At 40.7% G+C, this 26139-nt stretch overlaps 1 protein-coding gene and 1 pseudogene across 1 annotated transcript; both read right to left on the bottom strand.

Annotated features, from left to right (window-relative positions):
* Window positions 1-1722: 1722 nt before the first annotated feature.
* On the bottom strand, window positions 1723-14942 carry RhoGAP5A (Rho GTPase activating protein at 5A). Its single transcript, XM_028180764.2, has 8 exons — window positions 14337-14942; window positions 14065-14266; window positions 12678-12908; window positions 11961-12193; window positions 6499-6750; window positions 6238-6369; window positions 3907-4012; window positions 1723-2874 (listed from the first exon to the last, which is right to left on the bottom strand). The coding sequence occupies exons 1-8, from the start codon at window positions 14368-14370 to the stop codon at window positions 2706-2708; spliced, it is 1359 nt and encodes a 452-aa protein (XP_028036565.2). The 5' UTR covers window positions 14371-14942; the 3' UTR covers window positions 1723-2705.
* On the bottom strand, window positions 8482-9525 carry LOC149501332 (uncharacterized; annotated as a pseudogene).
* Window positions 14943-26139: the final 11197 nt, after the last annotated feature.

Here is a 26139-nt window from a genome sequence, read left to right as displayed (position 1 = left end):
ACATCTAGGTAATAAAAAAAAAAAAAAATAGAATGACCATTTACCATTATATGAATATTCACGTCTGTCTTCTATGCCAAAAAAGAAATTTTCGTTTAGAAGAAGAGTAGCAGATGATCTGCTATGCCAGACAACTTGATTAGAACCAAGATCTAATGTTTACTGACCTTTTTTTTTCCTACTTAAGCTGGTAGCCTTGAGAGGCTATACCAACGTAACCTAACGAGTAGGTGAGCTCCCGGTGCTCTAACCTGGAGGCGTTGCCAACACTAGCCTTAGCAAGAGCAGTGCTTCACTTCTTGATACTTGACTTGACACTTCTTGATCGGAAACGCGGCCCACTGAGAAGATCCGGCAAGAAACTCAGTGGGCTGTGTCTATGGATTAGTTCGGTGACCGGTGCTTGAGGTACCTAAAAGCACCGTTGGTGGATCGGGAGGATTTAGGGCGTATTTTCTGAAGAAACACTGCGGTCTACCAATGACATTTCTTGAAATTTATTGAAACAATATATTGTAGTTCAGTATACAAATAAGTAGTATATATTTTTTTTAATTCAAAATATTAAACAGAAATCTGACATTATTATTATATAATAAAATACAACTATTGTGTGGAAGAAGAGGATAAAGGATATAAGATAAAGTTGATGCGCGCAGCACTTGGTGATTACGTTACGCAAGCCGTTTTCCAATTACAGCACAAGAGCGCATTATGCGGCATAATTGGAAAACTACCATTAAGTAATAGTTAATTACAGAGCATAATGCGACTCAGTGACGCACAATGCCGAATTATGCTGAAGCTTAGTTGAGCATTATGCCGCATAATGCGCTCTTGTGCTGTAATTGGAAAACGGCCGCAATCTGTTATATCTATACTAATATATTTAACATTATGTGTATTCTATAATACTGAGATGTTATTACCCTTAAATGGACAATGTTGTTTTTAAACAACATACTAAACATTACAGATAAAATTGACCTTCTTTTAATTTTTTGTTAATTTTGACAACTAGTTCTTATTTCTGAACGAATTTTGAAAAATAGTATAGTAAATTCATGTCTAGATTTTTTTACTAATTTTTCCTAGACAGTCCTACATGTCTATTACACAAATATATTTATTTAAAACGTGAAACAAAAAACGTCCATTAAAGGGTTAAGGAAGATTTTTGTTTTGATTTTGTTCTTTTTTTGTTTTGTTGTTGTTGTTTGTTATTATTTTGTTAATGCGCCTACCATGCATTATCTTTGCATCACCCTATGGTCGACTGGAAGAGAATGCCCATGGCATTAAGTCCGCCTGTGTACAAGTTTTGTTTTGTGCATAAAGTATAAATAAATAAATTTAATAAATAATATATAAATCTACAGTGGTTTTTACGGATGTTCCGTTATAACTACTAGACCATGTATCCAATTGACTTGAAACTTGGTATCCATGTAAAAAATACACATGTACTTAATCGATAGGCTAATATTTATATGAGCGTTGGAATCCCTAATAATAATAATAATTACAATAAATAATAATGTTAATTTTAAATGCCCAGCGAAGCGGGAGAGTAAGGCTAGTGTATTTATATTTTTTGTCTTGCCACGATCGACCGGTTGGCCACCGCTGTGCTATGCTTGAAGAACGAAGGGGTGTGGGGGGTGGAAGCGATGCACAGACAAAACTGTTTTTAAAACCGTAAGTGAATAAATCAAAATACACTTTTCACAACACACATTTTAATTATTGTACATACAAGTAAAATATAATAATAGTTCTAAAACTAAAACCTAGATGACAACCTGGAATGGTTTAAATACGATTATTCTTTTAAAAAGATCCAATTCCTATATCACAATTTTAATACATTCAAAATGAATTTATAATATTATGACGAAAGTTTCAATAAGACATAATTAACGAAAAAATAATGCTCTATTAGCAATTCACACAGCTTATGGGGGCCGTTATGGAAAATGGATACGTTATACACTGATTCGGTGCTGCCTTAGTTACCACTGGAAGACACGTCCTTACGGATCCATCAGATCCAATAACCTTTGCATTAGACGTCTTCAAGTCTAACACTAGGAGCGGGCTTAGGGACCCCGGTAACGAATCTACCGCCGGATCGAATCGCGACCCACTGAGACGATCCGGCAATAAAACCCAGGTTAACATAACACCGACTGGAAGAGCATCTTGTATTAAAACATTTGGTACTATCCTTGCTTAGTTTTTCGTTGAGTGTCTTGTTGAAATCATTAAATATAAAATTATATTGCACGTTCTAATATATGTACCTAGAAATAATTTGTGAGATTATGTTACATTATTTTAAATCTATAAATGCTTTTACATTTAGTATCGATATACTTAAATATAATAATAGATTGTGAAAGTCATTTGTGCTCGATACGAATAATATTTGGTAGATACAAACAAAATAATCTACTGTATTTCGGAAATAAGTGGTGTTTATTATATGAAGAAAAATCACAGAATTATTTGGTCCAAAACTTTTTCAATTCCATTTACATTTGAATTTCGTTTTAAACTATGATATTGTTTTGTATCGTTCTCAACTTTTTAGATAGATCCGAGACGATAAAAAAATAGATAATTAAAAATTTACGTATCTGGCAACACTTTGATCGTGCAGGGACCCACCATATTGACACACCATAGACAATTATTGACGTTTATCACTTTGAGCTTTCGTATATTTGTGGACAGTGCTCAATCAATATCTGAAGAGCTCGAATCTCGAAGGCTAGGTCGGTGATGGCGGGCGGTGTAGCTACTAGTGTTGGCGCGAAAACGGTACTCAAATTGTGAGCGCTCATCTTATTAACCTCTGCCTGTTGGGACACCCTGGAACAAATCCTTTACATGTTGGATTGTAAGCGAGCTCGAGACGTCTGAAGTTTTGTAACTATGTACTGATAAAGACATTCCTTTGAAGAGTCGCTTGAAGTGATTAGTGTCATCACCTCCCTGTCCTAAATTGGATTTTACACACCCTGGGTTTATTCGGTTATCGGAGTCGGTAGACATCGCAATGTGAGTGCCGCCGCCCCCCTTGAGACATGAGGTCGAAACCCCAATTGTATTGTATAACGGTTGTCCCTTGAAACCGGAGCGCACGACTGCTTCGCGGCAGAAATAGGCAGGATGGTTAATTTTTTTTGTTAGAGCCCGGTCCGCGTCTAGGGACCACGCGGAGTATGCGAAACATGACGGTCTGCAGATGTAGAGAGCAAACCGCGGGCCCAAAGATGTTTAGGTAGGGCGCCGCGCGGACATGCCCCCTTAGTTCGCGTTCCCTAATCTTAACCCCGGGGTCCTACAGGGGACAGTGAAACTTAACCTAGCTTATCTATAACAGCAGTAATTACGCAAATTCACAATTCTGCCGGGGTGTTCTTTTATATTCCTTCACCGTGGAAGTCGAACACGTGAAACACACATACCTCCAGGTAACCCCGGGGTCGGGGAACTTTTTTAATTATTACCCCAAAATATTTTTGTGTAAGTTGATATTACCTCATGGCGAAGAACAAAAAAAAAAACGAAATCGCTTCTTTTTAGCATCTTTCATTTTATAGCCCCCATGATAATTTTGAAAAGAAAACAATAACTCAAAATTTAACGATTATAAAGAAGTTTCACTTCAATATACACTTTTTACTCACAATAGTTTTATTTTTACCCCCCAAAATTTCATTTTACCGCATTGAGGTAATTTACCCCGGTTCCCCAACCGCTGAGGTAAAAGCGGAAAAGGAAGTAGGAAAGGAGATCCTGACACTAGACCGGGAAAACGCTAAGAAGAAGTACAGACAGTAAAACGAAATTACAAACAGACTTGGACTAGTTACTTTTTTGTATGTATAAAACACAAACCTGTGTAAATGCTGCATCATGTACTGAAGACAGTTGAAGTGAGCAGGCGGCAGCGGCTCCAGACACTGCCTCAGCATCATTATCTGCTGCGGGATAGTCTTCGGTTCTGTAAATAATAAATATATACTTATCTATACTTAATATATAAAGCTGAAGAGTTTGTTTGTTTGAACGCGCTAATCTCAGGAACTACATATAACATTACGCTAAGACCAATATAAGCGGAGCACCGATTAAGAATGTTTCAAAATCGGGGTTATTTTTACCTTTTTAGAGCTTCCGCTGCGTGCGCTGCAGAAACGGTTAAAGTTTCGCTAAAGTAATGTATGACAGAATTGTTCCCCATTAAAAGATCTAAAAAAAAGTCCGCGACTGCATAATAATATGTCTATATGCTAAGGTTGGCTCACTATAACGTTTTTTATCCTAACCAAATTTGTTCTAAAATAAAGCATTATTTGTGAACTATTCTACGCGGAAGAAGTCGCGGGCAAAAGCTATTATATTATAAACGCGAAAACCTTTCGCCTTTGCCTGCTTCTACACTATTCTCGAGATACGTGTTTCTGTTTGAAGTGTCGGACACTACGACTGTGTATCAAGATGGGAGTGAGGTATTCGTGTTTCGGTGAGCATGAACTTCGGGAACAAATCACGGTAATACTATTCTCTGTCCCTAACACTGGACCTATCAAGAGCAGTGCTTCGCAGAATCTACCACCGGATCAGAAACGCGATCCACTGAGAAGATCCGGCGAGAAACTCAGTGGGCTGGGTCTATGGGTTAAGTTACTCGTCGAGCCCTTCGTCGCAAGCGATGGGTTCGGCGAGGACGGTGACCGGTGCTTGTGATATCTAAAAGCACTGACAGTGGATCGGAACCCGAAATAACGTGTTTTGGGCGACGTCGACTGTTTACTATTCGGTCCGCAGGATCGGTTAAGTTGGTTTAATGCCATCCAGATTCTAAAAGCACCGTTAATGGATCGGGAGGATCCTTAATGACGTGTTTAGGACAACACAGCCTTCCTTCTGTTCTAACATTCATACCACGTCGACTGCCATGTGTGTGTGTGTGTGTGTGTGCGTGTGCGTGTGCAAATGAGCAAGACGTATCAATTATTAATTATTATTATAATTGAAAATTTTGGAACATTGCAACTTTTATTTTATGCGCTGCGATCTTTATTTTGCATAATTCTCTTGATTTCTGTTACTAAGACAAGGAGTATCTAGAACACTCTGGGGAAAGATGGATCCGAAGATACTGAGAAGGAATCTATTTCTAAGAGACCTTAAAAACTGAAACATACACTAAAAACCAAAAGAAGGCAAAGTTAGGCAATCCAAGCGCCTTAGTAACAAAAATCGACATAATTACTTCAGTGCGCCGCGTAGGGCACCGGTGACCTACACTGTAGTCAACGTATTAATCGAAATTAAAAAGACCTTAAAGAAATCGTCGTGAATTTTGAAGGCGTCGTGGCCTAACGGATAAGACGTCCGGTGCATTCATGTTGAGCGATGCACCGGTGTTCGAATCTCGCAGGCGGGTACCAATTTTTCTAATGAAATACGTACTCAACAAATGTTCACGATTGATTTCAACGGTGAAGGAATAACATCGTGTAATAAAAATGAAACCCGCAAAATTATAATTTGCGTAATTACTGGTGGTAGGACCTCTTGTGAGTCCGCACGGGTAGGTACTTACCACCCTGCCTATTTCTGCCGTGAAGCAGTAATGCGTTTCGGTTTGAAGGGTGGGGCAGCCGTTGTAACTATAATTGAGACCTTAGAACTTATATCTCAAGGTGGGTGGCGCATTTACGTTGTAGATGTCTATGGGCTCCAGTAACCACTTAACACCAGGTGGGCGTGAGCTCGTCCACTCATCTAAGCAATAAAAAAAAAAATGATTAGACGTGTTATTACCACATTTTTCACATTCGATTAGTTCCCGACATTTTGGCGTGTCGCAAACGCCATTATCACAGGTGGGCCCGTCAAAATGAATAGCGCAGTTTATTGTATATAGCCGAGAAAGTTTAAAACGATTTAAAAAGAAAAAGTTTTTTTTTCTTTCAAGACCTTCATAGAGGTCTATGGATCATGAACTACTTAGTAACGATTGAGATTGCATTTCAAAACAATCAGCAAGAAATTCAGCTTTTGCTCCTTTCCAAATACATAAATTAAACATCAACATTTAAATCTGTATACATCTTAATACAGTTTGAATAATGCAAAACTTTCGTAACGCTAGCTTGTCGAAAAAAGTCTGAGTTTTTCTTCCAAAGATGTGTTTAAATATTTTTAATATCCACTCACGTATCGCCATTACGAGCTTGGGGTGGACTTCGTACGTGATCAACGGCACGGGCAATAACCGTAAATAAAGTTTCAGAGTTCCCGCTATTACGTTTATGTTGCTGTACACGCTGAGATCCGTTGCTTCACCGTCTGCAAGAAAAAGGTCATTTTTAAACCATAATTATTTTTTGTTACTTCTAAGCGTCGCTAGCATCTGCTCTTTTGAGTTAATTTTTTGAATCGATCTTCAGACATTATAATTTAAAAAAAAATACTCACCTCGATCAAAGGCCAATTTCAATGCTTCAATTTCGTCAGCGAAACCGGACACCCTGTATATGCCTTCAGAGTCCATTCCCCTTGATTCTATTTCGTTAACACACTTCGTGACAACGAACGGCATCGTACTGGAATGCGCATTCAGGAGCGTCGTCAGATCTATGCCGAAGACACCACGTAGCTTCTTTAGATCGGGGACGCAGTGATTAGGAGCGCGTTCCGAACATTTCGAATGAGCTATGAAGCCACAATCTGGAGATTTAATGAAAACATTTAATAGGTACGACATGTCCTTCTTTAAAAGAGCCTTGTGGAGAGTATTAAGCGGTAGGTAGCGGCTTGGCTCTGCCCCTGGCATTGCTGAAGTCCATGGGCGACGGTAACCACTCAACATCAGGTGGGCCGTATGCTCGTCTGCCTACAAGGGCAATAACAAAAAAAAGGGTGCGTGTACTTATGTACGCGCGTAAGAAGTTATACTTTATTTTTATTAAATATAGGTATGTTTCTTTTTTTAATAAATTTGAAGAAAAAATCGATTAAACAACATCCTCAAACACGCATATTGGACATCCCTTTTTTTACATCGTATAATTTATTTTATTTATTTATTTATTTATTTAATCAACAATGTTTCAACAGCATTTAACTAGACACAGGGTACAGAGGATGTTTTCGACCCAGCTAGCCTTATTTGCTGACGACACAACCGTTTACTACTCAAGTAGAAAAAAGTCCCTAATCGCGAGTAAGCTCTAGAGCGCAGCGTTAACCCTCGGACAGTGGTTCAGAAAATGGCGCATAGACATCAACCCAGCGAAAAGCACAGCAGTGTTATTTCAAAGGGGAAACTCACCGCTTATTTCCTCCCACATTAGGAGGAGAAATATCACCCCCCCGATCACCCTCTTCGGCCAACCTATACCCTGGGCCAGGAAGGTCAAGTACCTGGGTGTCACCCTGGATGCATCCATGACATTCCGCCCGCATATAAAAACAGTCCGCGACCGTGCCGCATTTATTCTCGGCAGACTCTATCCCATGATCTGTAAGTGGAGTAAAATGTCCCTTCGGAACAAGGTGACACTTTACAAAACTTGCATAAGGCCCGTCATGACTTATGCGAGTGTGGTGTTCACTCACGCGGCCCGCACACACATAGACACCCTCCAATCCCTACAATCCCGCTTTTGCAGGTTAGCCGTTGGAGCTCCGTGGTTCGTGAGGAACGTTGACCTACACGACGACCTAAGCCTCGAATCAGTCCAGAAATACATGAAGTCAGCGTCGGAACGGTACTTCGATAAGGCTATGCGTCATGATAATCGCCTTATCGTTGCCGCTGCTGACTACTCCCCGAATCCTGATCATGCAGGAGCCAGTCACCGTCGACGCCCTAGACACGTCCTTACGGATCCATCAGATCCAATAACCTTTGCATTAGACGTATTCAGCGCTAACACTAGGAGTAGGCTTAGGAACCCCGGTAACCGTACTCGTCGAACTCGACAAAGAGGTCGACGTGCAACCTAACCCATGCATCAGCCCGCTGAGTTTCTCGCCGGATCTTCTCAGTGGGTCGCGATTCCGATCCGGTAGTAGATTCATTCGCGAAGCAATTGCTCTTGAGTTGTTAGGTCTCCTTCGGAGGCGCTCGGACAGTTGTTAGCAAATCCCACCCCTCCTGGCTGAGCCTTTGCTCGCCCACATGTCCTGGTGAAACTGGAAAGGCCTCCGGGCCACCACTAAGCTATCAATCATAAAAAAAAAGGATGTTTTCACAAACATGAGCCAATTAAAGAAACACATTATGTTTCCAAAAAATGTTAACATGATTAATGAACACAGGTAGTCCAACTAAGGTAAAGGTAAGGCAGTTAAATAGGTAGATAAATTTTGTCGAATGATAACTTGCAGAATAAGTTTGAATCTGATTGTGTTGTGTCGATGTGTGTAAGTGCGTGTGAGTGTAATAAAGTGGTTGGTTTACATGGACGCTCGAATTGATTATGAACGTTGATTGTTAATTGTAGAACACCCAAAATACTTTAAAGATTATAATTTTTCAAATTGTAAATATTTTAAAGATTCAAACAATATCAAAACTTTAGCTTAACTCAACTTAAGCTTATGAACTGCAGCTTTGAACGTAGTTTTGGATGTTGTAAAGATATCAATATCTGAATAAAACTTATTGTAGGTCTTAGGTAATCTAATAGACATATCATTAGCCCCGTAGTTAGTGCGCTCTGACGGTATATGAAAAAGATGCGTGTGACGAGTTCTTTTACCAGGGGCATTCAAGTTGAGTATTCTATTTGGCAGTTCAACACAATCTAGCTTTCCAGAACATATATCATGAAATACAGCCATGTCTTGCATCTCACGTCTCTCAGCCAGAGTTATGAGGCTGTGTTTTTGGCATGACTCAGTGTAGCCATCAATTTTTAATTTGCTTTTGAAATTCAAATATTTGACAAATTTAATTTGGAAACGCTCAAGGGAATGCTCGCGCGTCACGTATTGTGGATTCCAAACAGTACTGCAGTATTCGAGAATACTTCTGATATAAGCATAGTAAAGCACTTTTATGCAAGGAATGTCAGTGAAATCGCGCGTTACTCTTATTATGAAACCTAAGTTTTTGTAAGCCTTATTAACTATATATTCAAAGTGACTATTAAATGTAAGTTTTGAATCAAGATAAACCCCCAAATCTTTTACAGAATAAACTTTATTCAGACTTACGTTATTTAATTTAAAATTGTAATCAATCGGATTCTTACGTCTAGTGAATTAAATATGTGCACATTTTGCAACATTGACTGTGATACGGTTAGTTATGTAATATAGTGATAGTCTGTCTAGATCTTCCTGCAGTTTAATGCAATCCTCAAATGTATTAACCTTCATATAGATTTTAGTGTCATCGGCATATAATAAAAGCTGAGCATGTCTAAAGCATAATCCGATGTCACTTATGTAAGCTATATAAAATATAAATTCGGTAATTCTCGGTACGGTTCGGAAAGTTCACCTGCGGTTATATTCAGACTCGCCAAATTACGTCGGTCGTATTGTAATGAGCGATTTAGTGGGCAACTTCATTCTGTTAATTTTGTCACGGTGCGCATCGTAAAATTTCACTCTCATCAATTTTTCATAACGCGCCTAAAGAAGTATAACTTTTTATTGCTTAGCTGTGTGGACGAGCTCACAGCCCACCTGATGTTAAGTGGTTACTGGAGCCCATAGACATCTACAACGTAAATGCGCCACACACCTTGAGATATAGTTCTAAGGTCTCAGTATAGTCACAACGGCTGCCCCACCCTTCAAACCGAAACGCATTACTGCTTCACGGCAGAAATAGGCGGGGCGGTGGTACCTACCCGTGCGGACTCACAAGAGGTCCTACCACCAGTAACTTAAAAAAAAACGAAATCGTACACTGCGGTTTCAATTTCGGAACGCCCGAACAATCTAGAGCTATAATGTCTGACATAACCCGAAGCATTGCAAGGAAGTGGCAGTGTGTAGGGCACATAACTCATAGAACAAAATTTAATGGCCGCTTTGACCAAAAAGTTCGCCGACAGATATCTTGAGATCAGTGTGCTTAATGCGAGTTTTTTAACGTTCTCGATAGCGTAAAAGTTAGCTCGTATTTGTATGGAATGGGATCGTTTGCTTACGTTTGGCGTTAGGGGCGCTGTTCAACTTTTTTTTTTTTTTTGCCCTTGTAGGCAGATGAGCATACGGCCCACCTGATGGCGAGTGGTTACCGTCGCCCATGGACTTTAGCAATGCCAGGGGCAAAGCCAAGTCGCTGCCTACCGTTTAATACTCTCCACAAGCCTCGTTTGAAGAAGGACATGTCATAGCGCTCGGGAAACACCGTGGAGCTCATTCCATAGCCGGATGGTACGTGGCAAAAAAGACCTTTGAAAACGCACTGTGGATGACCGCAGTGGCTCCAGGTAGTATGGATGAACTCTACTCCGGTGGCGGGCGGTGCGATGGTAAAAACGAGATGCCGGTATCATCTCGAACAATTCCTCAGAGCACTCCCCGTGGAACATACGGTACAAAATACAGAGGGAACCGAAGTCCCTCCGCAGACCCAGGGGTTCCAAGCGAACTGCCTACAAAAATGGGTTAACTTTTACGCTATCGAGAACGTTAAAAAGCTCGCACTAAGCACACTGAGGATCGAATGCAGCTAACTGTTATCTAACTTATGAAATCTAAACGACAGAAATAACTAAGACGGATCGATGATGACATTACATCTTCTTTATCAACAGTATTCTGTTCGTATATGTATTATTTAATTACACATGCAGTCATAAGCTGGCCCAAAATCAAGTCAAGGAGGATCAAGTTTATAATCGCTGAGACAGAATAAAACACTTTTATTAGAAATACAATGACATAAAATAAAAAATTTAAAAAAGCATTGAAATATTTTACTTACTGAAATGGAACACTATAAACATATTATGGAGGTTGCTAATATTTTTTTAAATATTAGTATGTATACACAATGTTCCCATGGACATGGTTATTTATACAATTTTTTTTTTTTTATAAATCATAGATAAGAAAGCATACAATTATGAATTATTATGGTGTTTGCATAAGTATTTAGATATGTTACAATAAATTATGAGATTCCAAGGGTGCCATGTCTTAGGTTTTTTATGTATGTTATCTGGCCAAGGTTTATTTTAGTTTTTCATTATTAATCTATACGAAACTATAGTTTTATTTATTTCATAAAAAGTAATTAAAGACGATTTTTGAATACATAATAAATATGTGCATTTTAAGAAGGAACTATTACTGCTGGCTCGAAGGCCTTTCCAGTTTCACCAGGACAGGTGGGCGAGCACGGGTTCAGCCAGGAGGGATGGGACCTCACTGAGCGCCTCCAAGGGAGACCTAACAACTTAAGAGCAATTGCTTCACAAATAAATCTACTACCTCTGAGAGAATCCAGCGAGAAACTCAGCGGGCTAATGTATGGGTTAGCTTGCAAGTCAAACTCTTTGCTGAGTTCAATGAGTACCGTTACCAATATGCTTTTACGACTGTGTAAAGGTGTGTGTGCTGTAAACTCATCTTTTGTAGAAGTTTGGACATGAATACTTTTACCACTCTTAGTATTAGGTTACTGGTGGTAGGACCTCTTGTGAGTCCGCACGGGTTGGTACCACCACCCCGCCTATTTCTGCCGTAAAGCAGTAATGCGTTTCGGTTTGAAGGGTGGGGCAGCCGTTGTAAATATACCTGAGATCTTAGAACTTATATCTCAAGGTGGGTGGCGTATTTACGTCGTAGATGTCTATGGGCTCCAATAACCACTTAACACCAGGTGGGCCGTGAGCTCGTCCACCAATCTAAGAAGAAGAAAAAAAGGGCGTATTATTAACAAATATTATGGCGAAATACATTTTTACCTTCACATTTCACTCCCTGTGCAGTGAAACCCCATAGAAAATTGGCGCAGAATTCACACCAGTTTAGCCCTTTGAACGTGTGGACACGAAAATTGTGTGATTTTGAGTATTTAATGACTAATGGATTATTTTCTATAGTGGGAGTGAGTTCGCAGATTGGCTTTATAGATGAATCAACTTCAGTGATTTTCGATTCAATTCTGTTTAATATTGGACTTGACTTGTTCGAAGCTCTGAAAATAATGAATTCAATTTTTTTATCAATAGATGTACATTAAATGGGCATAAGTACAAAGCACTGGGATATGCATTACCTAATAAGCTTTCTTTTACAATTTACAGTTTTCATAGTATAAGTAGGAATATAAGATAGCATTTTTATATATAGCACAGTAGCTCAGACTAACCTACAAGGCAAGTTCGGCCTTGGATATAATTAAGGATATACTATTTTATATCTATTATATTAAGGATATAGCATAATTAAGGAATTGGACATAATAAAGCCAAAACTTGTAAATTGTTATAGTATTTAAATCACAATATGTAACTACAAAGAATACTTACATTTCTTTTTTTTATTAATTTACAAAATAACTAGCAACATTCACTGTTGCTAGGGTCCTAAATGATAAATTCATATTTGAAATAATAAAATTGTTAAATAATCACTATTTGGATCAAGTTACAAGCTAGAGATAGTAAAAGTTTACTTACTGCTGTATTTTAGATAATGTATTTAATTTTCTTCTATTTAATGTCACATACGGGCTGTCCGTGTAATTGGCCCTTGAGTTGATCATCTCCAGTATATGATGAGCTTTTATCTCCATGTGGCAGGTAATGAGTCCATCCGCAACAAGGTCATATATAGTGTCATAACGTTTATCTTTTATGTAATGTGTCCCGTCATAGTAAAGTTTATAATGATGAACTTTGTCATTGAATCTGAAAATATGCACAGATATCAATTACAATTTTTAATAATAAGATACACCGTAAAATCTGTTTTAATTCAACAACTACCCACAAATTCAAAGATTACTACTTAGAATTTGATTGATTTTAATCTTATTATAAATTTGGACAGTGAAACAATTCACATTTTTTATAATGTAATATCACAATTACTTATTGTATAAATATATTATAATGTATTTTTTTTTAATTTAATCCATAACAAAAAAACAAATACAAAAACAAAAAAATAAAGGAATGAGGAATAAATATCTTGGTAATTTGTCTCACAATAAATTTAATCCATAACAAAAAAGCAAATTTTTTTTTGCTACCTAAGCTGAGAGCCTTGAGGGGCTACTTCAGCGTAACCCTAACGTTTGTAGGTGAGCTCACGGGGCTCAAACCTGATGACGTTGCTAACACGAACCCTAGCAAGAGCCCTGCTTCGCAGAATCTACCGCCGGATCGGAAACGCGACCCACTGAGAAGATCCGGCGAGAAACTCAGTGGGCTGTGTCTGAGAGTTAATTTACTCGTCGAGCCCTTCGTCGCAAGCGACGAGTTCGACGAGAACGGTGACCGGTGCTTGAAGTACCTAAAAGCACCGTTAGCGGATCGGGAGGATCCGAGATAACGTGTTTTGGGCGACGTCGACTGCTTTCCATTCTGTCCGCAGGATCGGGAATGTAGTTACCAGCGGCCACGATGAGAGGGTTCTCGTGTCCTGCCGCTTTATCGAAGTGGCGCATCGACGCCGACTGAAGATACTTACTGACGGACTCTAAGTCCAGGTCGTCATGGAGGTCGACGTTCCTGACGAACCACGGGGCTCCGACGGCTATCCTGCAAAAACGGGATTGAATAATTTGAAAGGATTTTAAGTGAGTGCGGGCCGCGTGAGCGAACACTACACTTGCATAGGTCATGACAAAAAAGCAAAAACAAAAACAAAAAAATAAAGGAATGAGGAATAAATATCTTGGTAATTTGTCTTACAATACATTCTTCATTCCAATATACTTTCAAAAAATATATCGGAATAGGTTCAGGTATTCTGAAGATCTTTGTAACGACATTGATAATTTTTTTATTTCCTTTTTACGTATTTCGTATAATAGATAATAGATGATAAAGTGTGTATTACCTCCAAGTTAATGTGTAAAAGTCGTTGTAGGGATTCCCTTTTCTAATCAAGAAGGCACCGTTCGGTTCATTTTCTAACAACAGTGTGGCTTCCTTATGTCCTAGAATGCCATGAAATTCTTTCCCGTAAAACTTAGGTCTATCCGGACAATGGTCACAAGGAACCCGCTTCGGCACAGGAGCTTCCATTTGAATACGATACACTGCAAATATTCCCATTTATAATGAAGATAAAAAACAAGCTTTGTGACTGAAATATTTCTAGCCACTTACACTCTGGTTTCCAAATATTTTTCAAGTTCTCCATTTTATTTTTTTAAATCAATATAATGTTTTAATCGCCGTCCGTATTTTTAAATTAATTTAATTTTGCCAAAGCATTGAAAGTTTGTAGTTGAAACTCAGAAACGTAAACAAAACTTGCCATTCGTCAACATTTCAATCATTTATCATTCGTGCTGTTTGACGTTTGTTAATGTTTGACATTGAATAGAACTAATGTTTGGTTTTTCACTAGATACAAAGAAAACCTGGACCATACAGCAAATTTGTTTGTGACAAAAATGGTTTTTGAATTAAATTAAAAGAGGTGAGATTAGACAACAACGTAGGCATTGGATGAGATAAAATTAAATAGGTTTTAAATAAAAATATGCAAAATTACTAAGAATGCTATTTTTGAATGAACCCTAGAAGTCATGTCCAGCTAAATTGGTTCGCGTAGATCCTATTACACCCCTATTACAGTTCTCCCTGATTGTCTAGTCAATTTCAGCAATTCAGTTACTTTCTCACTTATGAGTGTTGCTTGAGAAACCTGAATCAATCAAAGCGCGCAGTCGTATGGTGTATATATGTTCGTTGATTGCCGTGACTATCGCTGTTGCTAATAGGGCTTGTCCTTGTCTAGATGTTTTATTTTGTTTCAGTTCCAGTATGCTATGCACCTTCACAGCTATCAAACCATAATTATGATATGTTTGATCTTAAGTGCTAAATTAACAAAATAAAAGAATTCCCAGAGCTAAGCACTATGCATTCCCCTTAAAAAATTATCACTAAAATTCAACACTAAATTTAGTAAGCTTTACATAAAAAAATTATCGCGATATTTGGTAAAAGAGTAGGTAGTTATATATAATATATATAGATTCGGCCCTCCTGAAGGTAAGTAGTCACTGTTGCTCATGGCCATCAGAAATATCCGGGCTTACAGGCAAGTCACTGCCTACTATGTACTAATACTGTACCGCTTACGTACCAGAAATTATTCATAATAAGGTGTAATTTTATAATTGTACAGAATGCTTCACACATAGTAAGTACAAGCTTGAAATGAAACGTCACAGGCTTATTTCCAATGTAGTCATACTAAAGCACTCTTGAGTCATCGAAGTGGTTCATAAGCATTGAGCACAGCCAAACACGTCGTCTTTGGCTCTTTTCAAATTTTACCTGATCAGCATCTATGGATTATCCATCGAACCTACCAACTGCCAACTATCGCAGTCTTAAATTACGGGCGTATTTATATGCAAATTACGTTTACAACCGCAGAGCAGACATATTATTATTATTATTATTACCGAACTCCATATCAATAGCCTAATGCCATTCAAGAACATAATGACGTCGTCGTGACCTAAAGGATAACACGTCCGTTGCACCGGTGTTCGAATCCCGCAGGCGGGTACCAATTTTTCTAATGAAATACGTACTCAACAGATGTTCACGATTGACTTCCATGGTGAAGGAATAACATCGTGTAATAAAAATTATAATTTGCGTAGTTACTGGTGGTAGGACCTCTTGTGAGTCCACACGGGTAGGTACCACCACCCTGCCTATTTCTGCCGTGAAGCAGTAATGCGTTGCGATTTGAAGGGTGGGGCAGCCATTGTATAATTGAGACCTTAGAACTTATATCTCAAGGGCACATTTACGTTGTGGAAGTCTATGGGGAGCCCCATATGTACTTTGGAGTAATAATACCTACCTCTTTTTTGTTGCTACAATTTGATCAAAAGTAGTCAGCTGGCTTGAAACTAAACTTTGCGGAATTGATTATTATTATCAAACGACATTAATCCTTCATCGAGTAAGTACGCAGATAGTTAAATACTCGATACTGATTAATTTTACACAAGCAGATAATTTTTGGAAATAAAATGCTAATATTAATTTACGCATATATACGGGCTCGAAGTACCTAATTAATTGTCCGTGACCTTAATATTGAAGTTTTCGAGGAAATTTTCGACAGATTTTCAACATACCACGATACACAAAGGATTCTTATCTCTTTCAATTGATATGAGTACAAAAAGGAGGTTAGCGTCCTTAAGTATTAACATAGAGATCAAATTATTATTTGATGTTTGATTGCGTTCCAGTTGAAAAAGAATAAAAATAAAACTTGTCGAATGTAAACTGTACGCATAGATAATTAAATTTGAGGACGACATAATTATTATGGGCAATGAACAATACCATCATATTTAATAATACCTATAATAAGGTTGAAGAACACAATCTTAATTACCTACATAACTAACTACATAATACCTTCTTACTGGTGGTAGGACCTTTTGTGAGTCCGCGCGGGTGGGTACCACCACCCTGCCTATTTCTGCCGTGAAGCAGTAATGCGTTTCGGTTTGAAGGATGGGGCAGCCGTTGTAACTTACTTGAGACCTTAGAACTTATATCTCAAAGTGGGTGGCGCATTTACGTATTTACGTATTTATGTATTTAGTTGGAATAGCGCCTTTAATGGCAAGCGCAACATACAAACATCCAACTCCTTACAAATTTGAGTTGACTTTTATGTGATCGCAAAAATAAAAAACTCGCACTAAGGATACAGACTGTCAATTCATTGTTGGCCTCTCCCTATTTCTTCCACAGCTTTGAAATTCTGGCTTTTGCAATCTAATTTAAAAAAATTACATGCCCTCCGGCCGAGTTCATCTTCTCGGAAACCATTTTGTAATTATTTTGACCAATCTGATGGCCGAACCGTTGACACTTAATGCTTACCATTTTCAAATTTATGTTTGGTGAGTTTGAAAGCGCACAATGAATGCGTCTTAATTGCATCGACTATTAAAACATAACCTAAAAAAAGTTTCACTTCAAATTTTGTACGGGTAAAAATATACCGAGCCCAGCGCCCTCCTGTTGAAAAATAAACAGCTATGTAGATACCTCGAAACCATCGATAACACTTCCTAGATACATAATATTATTTAAAAAAAACATTGATTCCTGACACAGTGACACATTTTTGTGTTGGTAGATGCCATGTTTCGGTAGAAGGTTGTTTTTATTTTTCGTTTATCTTTTTTTTTTAGTTTAGACCTCTGTCTCCATGTTGGCGGCGATAAGCGAGACATGTTGGAAATGAACTGACTAAAACCCCCCCTGGCGTGTAACAAGTCGCGCCGAACCTAGAATGAGAGAGAACTCGAATATAACCCACATAATTTAAAGGTTTAGTAAAGCTAGTATAACCCCTCGAGACTACTAGCAATACGAAGGCAAAAAAAGTTAGGTGTAGGCATTTCCTTCAAAATTATTTTCCCTAATGCAGCAATGCACAAAACCCGCTTTGTGACTACGTCATAGCCTTGCCCCTAAACATATTGCTTATTTTGTTTAGCATTCATTCATTAAATAATAAATTTTCCTATTAATGACGAAGGGATTCTCGTCTGTCGGGACGGGATATTGATTCATATTCGTGACGTCTTATTAGTGTACTACAAGTAATAATTCGTAGTAAATGTTTTTTTTTTTTATATGATTGAAAGTTTACTGGTGGCCCGAAGGCCTTTCCAGTTTCACCAGGACAGGTGGGCGAGCAAAGGCTCAGCCAAGAGGGGTGGGATTTGCTAACAACTGCCCGAGCGCCTCCGAAGGAGACCTAACAACTCAAGAGCAATTGTTTCGCGAATGAATCTACTACCGGATCGGAATCGCGACCCGCTGAGAAGATCCGGCGAGAAACTCAGCGGGCTGATGCATGGGTTAGGTTGCACGTCGACCTCTTTGTCGAGTTCGACGAGTACGGTTACCGGGGTCCCTAAGCCTGCCCCTAGTATTAGAGCTGAAGGCATCTAATGCAAAGGTTATTGGATCTGATGGATCCGTAAGGACGTGTCTAGGGCGTCGACGGTGACTGGCTCCTGCATGATCAGGATTCGGGGAGTAGTCAGCGGCGGCAACGATAAGGCGATTATCATGACGCATAGCCTTATCGAAGTATCGTTCCGACGCTGACTTCATGTATTTCCGAATTGATTCGAGGCCCAGGTCGTCGTGTAGGTCAACGTTCCTCACGAACCACGGAGCCCCGACAGCTAACCTGCAAAAGCGGGATTGTAGGGATTGGAGGGTGTCTATGTGTGTGCGGGCCGCGTGAGCGAACACCACACTCGCGTAAGTCATGACGGGCCTTATGCAAGTTTTGTAAAGTGTCACCTTGTTCCGAAGGGACATTTTACTCCGCTTACAGATCATGGGGTAGAGTCTACCGAGAATAAACGCGGCACGGTCACGGACTGATTTTATATGCGGGCGGAATGTCATCGATGCATCCAGGGTAACGCCCAGGTACTTGACCTTCCTGGCCCAGGGTATGGGTTGTCTAAAGAGAGTAATCGGGGGTGTGAGATTCCTCCTCCTAATCCGGGAGGAAATCCGTGTGGAGCTTCCCCTCTGAAATAGCACCGCAGTACTTTTCGCTGGGTTGATGTCTATGCGCCATTTTCGGAACCACTGTCCTAGGGCTAGGGCTGCGCTCTGAAGCTTCTTCGCGATTAGGGACTTATTTCTACTAGAATAGTAAACAGTCGTGTCGTCGGCGAATAAAGCTAAATGGGTCGGCGGCGACCGGGGAATATCGTTGACGAATAAGCTAAATAGGAGGGGTGAGAGGACAGAGCCTTGCGGGACTCCAGCTGTGAGAGGTCGTGGGGAGGAGCGGGTTCCCTCGACTCGATATCGAAAAGAGCGGTTCGACAAGAAGTCCCGTATGATGAGCACGAGACTATCCGGCACGCCCATGTTGAATAGTTTGAAAATCAAACCATTGTGCCAGACTTTGTCGAACGCTTTTGCGACGTCGAAGAAGAGAGCTCCCGTGTATAACGGTTTTGGTCGATTAAGCCCCACAAGAATGTGCTCCGTGAGGCGGTGCACCTGTTGAACGCATGAGTGATTTGTACGGAATCCGAATTGTTCATCGATAAGAATGCCCTTGGATGAGACGAAGTCTCTGAGGCGTTTGTAGAGCAGACGCTCATACAGTTTGCCTAGAGACATGAGGAGGCTAATCGGGCGGTAGCTCGTCGGATGATTTTTTGGTTTACCGGGTTTATGTATGCCGATAACGTCCGCTTCTTTCCACACCGCGGGAAAGATACAGTTCGCCATAGCGGCATTGAAAATAGATGCCAACATCACGATGAGTTGGACGGGTAGAAGTTTAATAACGCGGTTAGATATACAGTCGGAACCGGGAGCCTTGCGAGGACGTAGGTCTTTGATCAAGTCTTTAACTTCTATCGGGGTGACGGGTGGTAACGCATCCGATGGTGGCAAAGAGGCTCTGCGTTCTACCTCACTGTCTACTAATTCTACATGAACAGGGTCCACGGATTGAGTGCTGGGCGTGCACTGGGTTTGCAATGTATCGGCCAGCAGCTCTGCTTTTTCGTCATCATCGAACGCCGCGAGTCGGCCTGAGGGGCCTACGAGGGGGGCATAGTTACTACCGTATCCGATTTGAGAGTACGAGCTAAGCGGTAGTAAGACCTTTGGGAGGGCGCGAGTCCTTCTAAGAAATCAGACCATCTGGCATCTCGGACTTCGGCGATGCGAGACTTTACGTCGCGTTGTAGGGCACGCATTCGAATACGATTTTCAGCGGTAGGATACCTGTCGTAGGCGCGTATCGAGGCGTTCTTAGCTCTAAGGAGTTCCCTAATATCGTCGGACAATTTGAAGCGGTGAAGGAAGTCCTCCGCTACAACTTGTTTCGATGACCTATCTAATGTCGAGGTGATGTGTGACGTTAAGATGTCTATGGCTTCAGCGGTATCCTGAGGAGACGGGATAGAGTCCGGGTTAAACGGGAGCGATGGTGGATCAGATTCAGCCAGGCTGATGCCCAGCGTGTGCCAATCCACCACAGTCCTCGTGACGGGAACGGAATCGGGAGCGCGACCGAGCTTCATAACGACGGGACGGTGGTCTGAATCTAACTCTGAAACTACTTCGATCGAGTGTAAGCGCAGAGTTACGTTTTTTAATAACGCTATGTCGAGTATATCCGGGCGATGCGCGATATTTAGCGGGTAGTGAGTCGGGGTTAGCGGAGCGACGATATCGAAGGCGAGATCATCGACTAACGCGTCAAGCCGCCTGCCATTCGGGGTTGTGGTGTGTGAGTTCCACCTGATGTGTTTACAATTTAGGTCGCCCGCCAGAATGACAGAGCTCCCCATACCGAGCAGCGCCTCGATATCACTGCTTAGAACGATCTTATCCGGTGGAAGATAAACGGACGCGATAACGATCGGCGCGTGTCCCGTCAGTGAGATTCGGCACACTGATGCTTCGATATTAGCGAGCGCGGGAGGATCGAGCGGGACGCAATGCAGGGCTCTTCTATAGTAAATGACGGTACCACCACCACGGGCAGAGAGCCTGTCGTTCCTGACCATGTTATAGTTCGCGATTTTAGGGTCACGGCGCGCGGGCTTAAGTAGGGTCTCCTGCACTAAAAAGATATCAATTTGGTGGTCACGCAAAAAGTCAGAAACCTGATCACGTTGATTTGCGAGACCGTAAGCGTTAAAAAATCCTATCGTTACGGATAGGGGCTTTATTCTACTTATATACGCCATTGATTACCGGCGGAGTGAGGGGAGGACGTACGTATTTAATGACGCGTATACGTCGGCGTATTCCTGCACAACGGCGATAAAGTGTTGTGCAGTGGAGGCAGCGCGAATGGCGTCGCCCAAAGCGTTAACGCGCTCAAAGTTGATCGACTGAAAGAAGTCGATCGCTAAAGCGAGATTGTCGGACGCGGTCGGAGGGCAAGTCGCGGGAGAGGGACGAGTCGCGGGGGCGGGACGAATCGCGGAGGAGGGAGTTGTAGCCGTGTTCGTGTACGGCAGCGGTTTTGCCCAGGCCGAGACACTGGGCACCGCCGCCGGAACGAACGCTGGCTTAGCCTGCGACGCAGAGGGTGCCGAGGCTTTGATGTCTGGGCCGGAAGCTCGGAGGCGGTTTTGGCGGGCGACGCGGCGATTTATTTTAGGGGCTCGGGGGCAACCACGGTAATTCGCGGGGTGACCCTGTGTTCGACACAGGACGCAGCTAGGCGGTTCCGTCGCGGTTTTTTGGTCGCGAGCGCAGAGGGCCGTGGCGTGATCGCCCAAACACTTAACACATCGGGGGCGCGCGTGACAGTTACGGGAAGAGTGCCCGTACAATTGACAGTTATGGCACTGGCTAGGAGTGCCTTTTTTATGGGGGGCTTCGACAGCGATACCAGAGAGCCTACAGACGGTCTGTGTGTTAAAGATTTTCTTACCCTCGGGGGTAGGCTGGAGAGCGACTAGAACCATATTATATGGCTCCCTACCGCGACCGGTGTGCATACGGTGCACAGAATTCACTGGTAGGCCTTGTTCTAACAGGTCAGCTTTTACGAGCTCTACATCTAACTCTTTAGGGATTCCGCGTATTACAACGCGGAGTTCGCGCTCCTCCTGGAGCGTATACGTATGGAAACTTATACGCTCCTTACGGAGGTAAGAAGAGAGGGCCCTATGGTCGTCGGGTGTTTGAACCTTAATTTGAATGCCGTTCGCGAGGTTACGGGCATTCGTGAAATTTATATTTTTGGCCTTAAGGGCCAGGCAAACTCGATCCCAAGCTGCCTTCTCCTGAAGGATAACCGGGGGAGGGGTCTGGGTTTTATTTTGTGCCACCGGACGCGGCGACGGAGTGGCACGGGCTGGGGGAGCAACGGGAGTCTGAGGGCGGGGGCGCGACGCGTTCACGGCTTTGCTAATTTTAGCGGCCGCGGGAGCTCGAGACTCCGCGGCACGCTTCTTACCCTTCTGTACCAGGGTGAATCCATCCGTCGATGAGGCGGGGGCGAGGTCGACCTCCATGTCCGAGTCAGAGTCGGAGCACGAGGAGGCGGGTGCAGGCGACCTACGAGCAAGTGTAGGTGTTTTAGAGGGCGCGACGGAGGCCGCGGATGATCGCTCAGCTGAAACGATGGTCACGGCGGACGACGCAGCAGCTTTTCTCGCCAGTATAGGCGACACGGGAGCGGTAGGCACGACAGAGGCTGCGGTGCTCAATGCAGAAGCTCTGCACGCAGGTACAGGCGACGCAGGAGCAGCGAGCGCGGCGGAGTCCTCGAGAGGGCTCGCAGTGTGATTGGCCTTGAAGGCCAAAAACTCCGAGGCGAGCTGTGGGTGGCGAAGTCGGAGGAATTCCGCGAATACAGCGTCCATGATCGCTGAGTACCCAGGTGGGGCGGCCCCGGGTCTTGAAAACACTCGCCTTGCGGCGAGGCCCCAACTTCTCGGACCTGAGCGGTTCTATTGAACACAGGTGGCAATGCGGCGCGATTACTACAGGACAAAGAAAAAGCACAACAAAACAGAAATTACGAAAAGAAACAAAACAAATAAATACTTGCAGGAAACCACTTTGTCGGCAGATGTACCACGAACACAGAAACAACAAAAGGAAACGAAACAAATAAAAACTTCCAGAAAGAGCACTTAGTCGGCAGATGTACCACGAACACAGGCCGCGCGAACAATGGCCGGGCTAACAAAAGCCGGGCGAACAAAGACCGGGCGATCGAGTGGACGATGAGCACGTCCGCACGTGACGGGTGCCTCTATCGGAATGAGGTGGTAAATGTGTAATCAAGGTTGGTGATTGATTCATGGTAGATCAATATTTCATCTAAATATTTCTGATGCTGACAACCCTGTTTAAAATTGGATTCGGTATGGCGTTCGGGGTCTAAGCGTAGGTATTTGTTCTTATCTCGCCTGTATGTTTTCGACACAGGGGATACATAACACAGGGGAAAATCCCATCTTCGAACCGCGCCACGTAGAAGGATGGTAAATGTTTATAGAAAAATGTAAAATCAGTATCTTTTTTTCATCTATCTTATCTGTGTTATCTTTGAAACATTGAACATGTGATGTTATTTCAATTTTTTTCTCCTATTCTGCTAAATGTCTTGTGGGCTATATTTTCATTTTATAAAGATCATTTCCATTTATCGATAGTAAAATATTTTCAAAGAAAGTGTATGTTTTCAGAAGAAAAACAAAAGGATTCATGACTTAACATATAAAAACATTAAATAGATCATTCCATTTGTCTTCTGAATATGATTGAATGAATATTTGGTAAAATTATTATTGATATACATATTATGCATACATAATATACATATTTTGCGGTAGGCAGCGGCTTGGCTCTGCCCTTGGCATTGCTGAAGTTCATGGGCGACGGTAACCACTCACCATCAGGTGGGCCGTATGCTCGTATGCCTGCGGTAGGCAGCGGCTTGGCTCTGCCCTTGGCATTGCTGAAGTCCATGGGCGACGGTAACCACTCACCATCAGGTGGGCCGTATGCTCGTCTGCCTACAAAGGCAATAAAAAAAAATAAAAAAAAATATATAAATTATATTCTGGCATTTTACCGCCAATGTGCTCTTAAGCCACAATTACTGAAATTACGATTAAGTACATAGTGTATTCCGTGATAATCATAATAAAGCGTGGCAACCTTGAACTCCTAGACAATAAATAAAATTCTTATGAGTATCTTGTAAGGTAATTTATAACATTGATTGATTGATACAAGAGTTTATGGAATGACAACAATTACTGAAATAGGTATGTAGACTTATAGACTCAATAATTAAAGTTACTTTTAAGTTTTAATCTCGCGTTTTTTTTTTTTGTTGTCATTATACTATTTCTGACAGTTTTAATATTATCTAATACATATATTATTATCCCTAATTTAAAAATGAAAATAATGGATTCCGAAATGACTAAGTTACTAATCTTACTAATTGGATTGAGAGGACAAAGAACAAAAAAAAAATCGATGTCAACTGGCAGAAGTTTCTGGAACCTAAGCTGCCGCTCCTTTAGAATCTATTATACCATGTATTATACATTGATTGCAACATTTTTTTTGTTCTTTGTCCTCTCAACCTAATTAGTAAGATTAGTAACTTAGACTAGACTAGACTTAGACTAACATATCTAATATTTTTAGATTTTCTGATTGCATTTATGCCACCATTTGTAACATTCGACAAGTGGTGGCATAAGTGCTATAGCGTAGCAATCCTCTGTGCAAGGCTGAGATAAAAGATCACAAAAAGCTTGAGTTATAGAAGTGGCTACTTCCTTAAGCGGCTGACATACTAGTATTCATATGTAGAGCATAGGCAATTTAGAGGCGTCGATTTTTGGAGAATATTTTCATTATTGCTATTATTTGTTAGATGTTATTGTTATATTAGACGTTAAAGCTTTTGCCCATATATCTTAAAAAAATTAAGTACCTACTATATAACTTGATAACTAATTTCGATTCTGCTATTACATAAACATTTATTTTAAATGATGATTTATATTGCTTAATAAATCTAAACATACAATAATAAAACATAGCCAGCATGTTTGTTATCCTTTCGTAGAAAAATTCCATGTTCCTTATATAGTATACGCCTCCGTATACACATTCATATAACACGGACGACTTTTATATTTCTTAATCATATCTACCATTTCCTAAACTTACTCTTAGCAAGCGAATACCCTCCGGCTTTCAAGATTTTGAAGTTATACTTCTTTAGGCACGTTATGAAAAATTGATGAGAGTGAAATTTTAAGATGCGCGCGCACCGTGACACAAAATTAACAGAATGAAGTTGCCCACTACATCGCTCATTACAATACGACCGACGTAGCTTGGCGAGTCTGAATATAGCCGCAGGTGAACTTTCCGAACGGCACCGAGAATTACCGAATTTATACGATGTCCAATATGCGTGTTTGAGTATGTTGTTTAATCGATTTTTTTTCAAATTGATTAAAATTTAAATAAAAAAAAGAAATAAATTTAATAAAAATAAAGTATAACTTCTTACGCGCTTACATAAGTACACGCACCCTTTTTTATAGGATCACCAGGTAGTTGAAGTTTGAACATGATCTAAAGTGCATAACCATGAACAGAGTCATCCAATGTATTTGTAACAATTAATTAAATAAATTTTATCGTCCTAGCGTATACCGAGTATAATCTATGTTAGATACGTCGGATTTTAACAAACGTAACTAATTTTTGATCGACTTGTTAGTCCTGTGATTCCTGACTGGACTCCGGGGTACTGGTATGAGTCCTAATCATTCATTAATTAATAAAAGATATTCGATTTTCGCGTGTCGAGTTTAGCTTCTTGTTTGATACCCTTAACGCGTATTAAGATTCTAACTTATATTAGGTTCGTCTTTTAGTTAGTTGCTATTTGTTATCTAATTATTGCATTTATTTGGTCTGAAAATGAATCGTATATAATAGTATTATAATATTAGCCTTAGCCTTTTGGTAGAATATTTACTTAGTTTTTGTTGTTTAAAATAATCTATTTTGTCGATGTAATCATATAAATCGATACTACTTTTAAAATTAATGTTTGTGTATTTATTATTTTTGTCCCATATTGATACGAAACAGGACGTATAATCACATTAAGGGAAATTTACGTTGTAAACTTACCTTCAACAAGGTGTTTTTTATCAATAAAGCCGTATGTAAAGTGTTAAGCGGCAGCGGATCACGGCTTTACTATATTTATGAAACAAATACATTAGATATTAGATGTTAGGTTTTTTATTGTAAGCTCATCTGACAGATATGTCTCCAAGAAGTGTAGCGTAAACGCTTTCGCCCTCTTTAAGAATTTAACCATAACCATGCATGGTTTATATCT

This window comes from Bombyx mandarina, chromosome 16 (genome assembly GCF_030267445.1).
Source record: "Bombyx mandarina strain Sakado chromosome 16, ASM3026744v2".
Lineage (NCBI taxonomy): Eukaryota > Metazoa > Arthropoda > Insecta > Lepidoptera > Bombycidae > Bombyx > Bombyx mandarina.
Note: the sequence above shows the minus strand (reverse complement) of the source record. Positions and strands in the feature narration are given on the sequence as shown.

What these genes read in the sequence shown, in the direction of transcription:
- RhoGAP5A (XM_028180764.2), bottom strand. Translation starts at nt 14,370, where the DNA reads ATGGAGAACTTGAAAAATATTTGGAAACCAGAGT. An exon ending in TTTTACACATTAACTTGGAG is followed by an intron (nt 12,909 to 14,064) that starts GTAATACACACT and finishes GCATATTTTCAG; the next exon opens with ATTCAATGACAAAGTTCATC. An exon ending in ACATTATCTAAAATACAGCA is followed by an intron (nt 12,194 to 12,677) that starts GTAAGTAAACTT and finishes CATTATTTTCAG; the next exon opens with AGCTTCGAACAAGTCAAGTC.